General features: G+C 38.7%; 1 protein-coding gene across 2 annotated transcripts in view; it reads left to right on the top strand.

Annotated features, from left to right (window-relative positions):
- LOC111861411 (39S ribosomal protein L28, mitochondrial) overlaps positions 1–6867 on the top strand; it is an 8000-nt gene extending 1133 nt beyond the window's left edge. For both annotated transcript variants that reach the window (XM_023845952.2, XM_023845951.2), the window contains exons 2-6: positions 1906–2081; positions 3460–3718; positions 4251–4394; positions 5463–5662; positions 6723–6867. In XM_023845952.2, coding sequence (XP_023701720.1) covers positions 1906–2081; positions 3460–3718; positions 4251–4394; positions 5463–5662; positions 6723–6774 — 831 coding nt within the window. In that variant the 3' untranslated portion in view covers positions 6775–6867. The remainder of the gene's footprint in view (positions 1–1905; positions 2082–3459; positions 3719–4250; positions 4395–5462; positions 5663–6722) is intronic.
- Positions 6868–7920: the final 1053 nt, after the last annotated feature.

The raw sequence follows: 7920 nt of genomic DNA, 5'->3' as shown, positions 1-7920 counted from the left end.
AAGAATGATAATATGCCTAATAAACAGATTTTAAGTTATTTTTGTTTAGAATATAAGATAATTTTCGCATTTGGAATCCAACCATACTCAATTTATGAAGTAACTGATTTACATGCACCTTACAAGTCAGATGATTATCAATTTGTAAACCCAGAAATGTTGTAGCTTCAGCTGTTTTGAGTATTGTGTTAAGAAGCATAGTTGTTAGCAGATAATCAGTATGTATTGTTGGTGTAAACTTTATAATTTTTGTTTTGTCAAGATTTAATGCAAGAAGATTTGCCTGAAACCATCTACTCATATGACTACAAATATCATCTAATTTTATTTTTAAATTATTATTGTCCTTGGCTGTACAGACAGTGCTTGTGTCATCTGCAAACATTATGACTTCAGAAAATTCTCTTATTTCAAGGGGAAAATCGTTGATATAAACATTAAAAAGTAGAGGTCCCAAGAGTGAACCCTGTGGCACACCAGAGCGAACTAGTTCCCAGTCTGAATTATATTTGTTATTGGTATATTTTAGTTCAACCCTTTGTTTCCTATTTTGAAAGTAGGATTTAAACCATTGTAGAAATAAACCCTGGACACCATAATATTGGAGTTAGTTACCCGAAGGGAAAAATAATGAATGCCCTTTCCTAAATTTGTAGCTTTTTAAAGCTCCGAACACAGCATATAATAGCAGTTAATATAGTATCATTAAGTCTAAAATATAAATCTACAGTACTGTGGTTTGTTAGAATGTTTTATATTAGGACAAGTAACATTAAATAAAATCCAGATCCACTGACAGGAATGTTGCTGTAAGTTAGAATAGATTCTGTTAGGTGTAGGAACTCAATAAGCGCTTGAAATTGGTCATATACTGGTATGTATGTGTATGTGGTCACTATTTTGTACAGTTTAAAATGCTCACACAGGGCAAAACTTGTTTGGAGGACTTCCCTCATGTTATAGATGACACAAACATAACCTTAGTATTTGGAAAGGCCCAAAAAACAGTATAGAGGCAGTAGGTGGTTGATTTCCCACTGCAGAGGATCAAGAATTAATTCCAGGGCAGCAGTGAGTGTGGGATTGTGGTTGCAATGGTGCCAGCACTTTAGCTTTCCCCTACTGGTAATCATTCTGCCATGCTCCAAGCTTATTTGTCATTGTTTGGGATAGGGGTGACCAGCTAGCATGTTATTACTACCTTTCTTGTCTTAAGCATGCAAGTTACCTTGATCTTTAATCTGAAAAACCTTAATCACGTTATACATAATCTTGTATGTTAGTATCATGAAGGTAATATTGTCCATTGTCTACATATAATGCTGAGTGGTGTGGGGATAAGCTGGACCTTAGCATCAGATCCCAGGTAACTTGACTCCACAAGAATTCTTTGATACACGCAGGATCACCAACCAAGTTGGCTTAGGCAGTAATGCATTCAACTCATATTTGGGGATGACTAGTTCAGATCTGAGCTGGGACACTGACTGTCCTGAGGTTTTTCATGATTTTCCTCGGTCACTGCAGGTGAATGCCAGGATAGTGCTTTCAAATACGCGATGACTGCTTTGTTTCACATCCTTTCCAATTCATTAATCATTTTACCACTGAATTCTGTAGACAGCATCGTAAAACAATCCATAAGTAAATAAATGAATAAATAAATACATGGGATGATGAGAGGCTGAGTAGTTGCAGATCTGGATGTGGTGAAATGGAATTCAGGCCATATTTGGTCTACTAACCAATCTGTCATTGACTAATATGAAGTTGTAGTGTACTCAGTATCAACCAAAGGTGACTCAGAGTCCATTGTAAAAGTCTCTGTAATTCTTATATCTTTCTGAAGAACTGCATAAAATGTATAACTAATTTGGAATTAAATGAATGTCTTCTATTTTGTAGATCCCCAACAGAATATTAAAGTTCAATAAGCCAGATAACTTTTCATTTGGTGTAGCTGCTCGACTCCCTGAAGCTTACAAGAAATTTTGGTATGAATGGAAGAAACAGAAGCCAGTGCCTGTTCACTATATTCCGGAACCCGGCAAATGGAAGCGCAATCCAGAGACTGGAGAAGTGTATGTAGTATTCCTAATGAAGAGCTTAAAGTAATATTGTTTTGTATTGTTAGTGACTGCCTCTGTGATCTAGTGGTCAGAGTTCCTGGCTACAGATCCAGAGGTCCCGGGTTCAATTCCAGGCGCTACCAGATTTTCTGAGAAGTAGTGGGTCTGGAATGGGGTCTATTCAGCCTCATGAGGATAATTGAGGAGCTACTTGAAGGAAATAGCGGCTCCAGTCTAGAAAACCGAGATTAATGGCCGTGGGGATCTGTTGTGCTGACCACGCGACACACACTATCCACAAAAGTTGGCACTAACTTCGCCAACAAATGGCGGTCGCTTGGTCGATATAGTTCTCTTGCGGACTACAGGCCATGGGTTTTTTTTTTTTAAAGTATTGTTGCATTATAGTAGGCCTAGAAACAAAGTAATATTTTGCCCGCTTAATAGTAAATTCATGTTATATATGGCATCTGGGATGGGGAAAGTAGTTCAAGTCACTAGGACATCAAGTTAGGTCTTCTGCAGCAGTGAAACTTGTCTGTTGTACCATATGATTCCATCTTGGTTTCATGCAGTGCAGCAGGTTCTTGATAAACATGATGCTTTGTGAGCTTTGTTATTGTTGTGGCAGTACTGTAGGTATTTTTGTGGGTTTCTTCAGTCTATCCAGGTAAGTGCTGGGTTTACATCTTTAAACAGGATGTGACATCTTCCATCAAAATCTTTAGTCGTTTGTCTTCATAATTCACTAATATGGCATATATCAGAGGGATAATTACATCAGTAATTTGGTACACTGTATCTATGTGGTTCACGCCAAATTTTATATGTGTATTAGGTGATTTTAAGGAAAGAAAAGTCTTATTGACATAGGCTCAGTTTTTAAAGTTTGAGAAGTTGTAGCAATTTCAAAAGTAAGGCATACCAGAAATAGCAACCATTAATGAATTGTTTCATAATAACATAATGCAGAAGTAGATAAAGTATTATTTAGTCATTGCACACAGACAGTTTAAACATTTTTTTCTTTTGTAAAATGTTGTCGTGTTAAGTAACACATTGAGGTTATTCTGAAAATTTTCATTAAAAACCATTATTTCTGGTATGCATTTATCTTACTTTCAAACAGCCATGGCTCTGTAAACTTTCCTAATTTGACCCTTCTTATTAAGATTCCTTTTTTGCTCAAAATCACTTGATCAGTATACACACATCATTTGGCTGCATCAGCCTGCTTATAGTGTGTCCCATCAGTACAAATAAATATTTAATAGTTTTTAAGCTACAGAATCTGTCTTTTATGATGCTGTCCAGTCCAGCCCCAAATCTCTTTAAAATACCCCCACCTCATCTGAAATATATATAATTGCTGATCCATGGTTTGTTGCAGAACTCCTGTGCAAAATTTTCCAATCCCTATGATGTTCCCAAATGAATGTCATCAAGGTCTTTGGGGAGGAGAGGGGATTGTACGCGGGTTTCAAAAACGTAAACCACGTCGACGACGCGTGCCTCACTACTGGTTCCCGACACTTCATCGCAGTGTGATCTATAGTGAGATTCTCAACAAGCACATGACAGTTGTTGTGACCATGAGAGCACTGGATCTGATTCATGAGAATTACGGCTTGGACCATTACATCCTGAAGGTGACTGTCTGTGTCCATGTTTGTCTTTTGTTAGGTAAAGGTAAAACCTGAAATGGTTAAGAGTTTTAAAAATTGAAATCTTGAATTTAGAACATTTAGTGTGAGTTGCATGGGAAACAGAAGTGAATACATGAGAAAAGTAAAAGTATGAGATTTGAGGTTCTCACAGTTGTGAGAACATTATCGAATTCAAAATATGTGATTTCATTTTAACGTGTGCAACTAAGTTATGTAGATTTCAATTAATAGGCATTTGATTTAATTGTGAATTGAATGCTGGGCAATTGAGTGGTGGGGAGAAGGGGAAGTAGAGTATTGTGAGGTGGATGGAAAAGGAATATGAGGGGAGAAGGGAAAATTTGGTTCAGTTAGTTACTCTCTTCTGTATACTAGTGTTGCATAAAAAGTTGGAGCTACTTCTGTACCACAACGTGACATGATATAGAGGGCACAGAGTTAAAGCTCCACATGCTCTTAACTCAGCATTAAGTGGAAGGATAAATAAAAGCAAAGATGTTTCCGTTTCTTTCAGACACCGGCATGTGATCTGCAATCTCTTCTTGCCTTCAAGCTGAAACGAAAAATGCTGTTATCTTTGATGAACAGAGATTTATATCCAGATGATCCTGTTAAAAGAGAAGACGTGTACAACACATACAAAAAATATTTGGGAAACGTAAGTCATTTTGTGAGATTTGAGTCTCACAGCAGCTACTATAAAGAATACTGTTTTCTGGTATGTGATGCCACATAGTCTGAAGTTTACTGATATTTTTGAGGAATGTACTGCTTCCGTCTTCAAGGCTGGAGGGTATGCCAAGCATGGAAATAGTGGTAGAGATGTGGTCTGGTGAAAGAGCTCTCAGTGAACCAACAGGAGCGAGGACAAGAGAACAGAGAAGGACCTATGTACTATGACTATTCTTTTTGTTCCTATGGGTTCACTCAGAGCTCTTACCACAGCCTTTATCCTTACAGTTTTTTTTCCATGCCCGGCATACTCTCTGGCCCTGACAATAGAGGCAGTGCTTTCCTCAAAAATGTCAGCCAACATGTACCAGACTATATGATATCACACCTCAGAAAATAATAATCTTTATAAGTCATTTGGCTGAATTTTGAGATCCCTCAAAACCTGCTGTTACAAATAATACATGTACATCCTTATTTTGGCTGCCTCTGTGGTCTAGTGGTCAGAGTTCCTGGCTACAGATCCAGAGGTCCTGGGTTAGATTCCCGGCATTACCAGATTTTCTGAGAAGTAGTGGGTCTGGAACAGTTCCATTCAGCCTCATGAGGATAATGGAGGAGCTACTTGCATACAGACTAAGCTTGAAGAGAGCAGTAGTTGTTCACTGCTGGTGCTGCTGTGTTGGCTGGAAGGCCAGCTGCAAGCTCTGATGGGACTTGTTACCTTATTTTAATTCTGTTACTGGCATTTACAGTTTAGGAAATGGGGTTTCCTCTTTGAGACAGGGAGAGGGCTTTGTCTGTTAAAGATAGTGCCACATCTACTGCAGCATCATGTAATAAACCTGAAACTTAGTTCCATTTTCACCGCAAACATACCATATCTCCATTGGTTGGTTATGGCTGTTTATGGAATAATTACTGTATTATGAGAATCAGTGAAGCTCATAAATACACTGTGGAAAAAATGCAGTTCCTGAATGAGAGACCAGATGGTGCATAAAGTAACCCACTATATTTGAAAGTGTTTGTGTTATTGTTACATGTGGCCTAGTACACTGAAGAAGAAGTGGAATGGTATGGCTTGACCATGTTTGAGGCTATCAAGAAACAAATGAATCGGGAAGAAGTTATGAACAAGCCAAAGCCATTGAAAATAATGTACCGAGCAGAGTTGGTGGAGCAGCTTCAAGCAGCAGGCATAGAGGAGGTGAAAGCTGCCTTGGAAGAATATGAGGGAAATGTTAAGAGCCAGTAAGTGGATACCAAATCAACATCTTCTCCTTCTTCAGGATGTTTTGACTTTTATGTTGGTTGTCTAGCAACAAAGCATCTTCTTTTATTTCTGTCTTCTAAAATATTACCGTCCGCAATTTACTCTGATGCTCTTCCTTCTGTGTGACATCTTCCCTGACATGTTCTCATCTTGATCTCTGTCTACATGTTTTCCTTTAATTTCACATTTGAAATCCTCTCTGTGATGCCATCTTGTTCTATTACTAATTTCTCTTCCATATAAGAAGCCACAGTATTAACCATTACAAGGCAACAGGATATTTATGAAATTTAGAAGGAAAAATAAAATTTTTAATGAAGAAATTGGATTCCAGAATTTGTTAATAGAGTTACAAGATAACACAGTTACAGTGGTTTAGTCCTGTAGAAAGTATGGTTCAAACAATTCTTGCCTTACATATTCCCTCTCTTCTGGTTTCTCCTCCTCCTAGCATCATTTCTCTATATACAGGTTAATACTCAAAAAGATTTCCAATCTTTCCTTCTTTATTTCTTTCCAGTAATTTCCTCTCTTCTCAGCATATCTAGTACCTGGCTGAACCATCTTGTTTTGTTATCCCATATGTATCTTTCCTTTCATTTTTAATTCTAATGCCTTTCTCGGTATTTTTGTTCTATCCATCCTTTTAATGGCCAAACAATTATAATAATTTCCTTTCTGTATCTATTAACAAATTTTATATTTCAGTATCTTCTTCTGCAGAAGGAAATTGCGTGGCAGTAGGCTTTAATGCAACGAATATATGCTCTCACTTTTTATAATGAATCAGATTCATGTGCTAAAATTTTCTTGGGTGATCAGCCACATTAATATTAAAGTAAAAATCAACGTTTCACAGATCTCCTCAGCTTCTGTCATCAGGTTTGGCATTCACATCAGTGTTGATATAGGTCTCTGAAACAGTGGTTTCTAGTTCGATATTGAAACGACTGATTGTCAGAGAAAATAATGGCACATTTATTTATCGTGAAAGCTTCAAATCTTGCATAATCTGATTCGCATTACTTTCTCTTCCAGGAAGATATCATCATGGCTTTCAAAGCTAAATCCGTTTTCATCAAGGAAATAGAATTCATCATAATTCAAGTCTTTACTGTGAAACACTTAGCATCCATTTGTAAATCAATACCAGACCAAATAAATATCTTTTTTGTGGTTGATATTCCCTGTTTTCATCTATTTTAGACTGTGCACTGTATTTAATAAGATGTCTGGCCATCAACCTCAAGCCTTTTTAGTTGAACTGCAAGTCTGATTTGTGTATACGGATGCAAAATCTGGTCTCTTACTCCAGAGGAACNCCAGAGGAACCCCCCCCCCCAACCATTCTCTCTGCACTGATGCAACCGTTTTCTGAGGTTCCCCTCTGCACGTTCTAACATGTGCACCAGAATTTGGGCTATTTCCTGCCGAATAACATTCTTCAGCTGAAGCAGGTTTGTGGGGCGATGTTTAAAAACCTCTGCCTTGAGGTATCCCCATAAAATAAAATCACAGGGCGTTAGATCAGGTGAGTGCGCTGCCCACGGGATGTCACCTCGAAGCAAGATGAGCCATCCGGGGAACTTTGCCCTCAAAATTGTCATCGAAGCTCAGGCTGTGTGGGCTGTGACACCATCCTGTTCGAACCAGACATTTCCTAGATGCATTTCTTCAAGAGCTGGTTCGAAAAAGTGTTTAATCATGTCCACATACCGCTGTGAATTGACAGTAACTGCATGATTGTCTTCTTCAAAAGAATAAGGGCCAGTAACTCCAACTCTCAACAACGCACACCATACTGTCACCTTATCACTGTGAAGTGGCCTCTCATGGAGCTCTCTGGGATTGTTACCACACCGATAGTGCATATTCTGCTTGTTGACATATCCGGATAGGTGAAAATGTGCCTCATCACTAAAGAAAACAAGTGTCAGGGGATAAAGTTTCCAATAACGTTTCGCCCGCTGTTATTCAGTTCTGGAAATCATGTGGTGACAATTCTTGCACAACAACCATATTGTAACATGTTGCGCGACTGAGAACCCCCCCCACCCTCCTCTCCACGGTAACGTAGCGCTCCCCGCCACTCCCCTCCGCGGTGACGTCACGCGGTGACGTAACGCGCAACGCTAACGTAACCGTAATCAACGTCCTACTGTGACGTGGCACTCATTACGCCACAGGCAAGCACTGCAGCTATATAAGTGGATGCACAGTGCGTATCGATCAGTTC

The sequence above is a fragment of the Cryptotermes secundus genome, unplaced genomic scaffold (assembly GCF_002891405.2).
Source record: "Cryptotermes secundus unplaced genomic scaffold, Csec_1.0 scaffold289, whole genome shotgun sequence".
Classification (NCBI taxonomy): Eukaryota; Metazoa; Arthropoda; class Insecta; order Blattodea; family Kalotermitidae; genus Cryptotermes; species Cryptotermes secundus.
The sequence above is the reverse complement of the archived record's forward strand: the minus strand, read 5'-3'. Positions and strand labels throughout refer to the sequence as shown.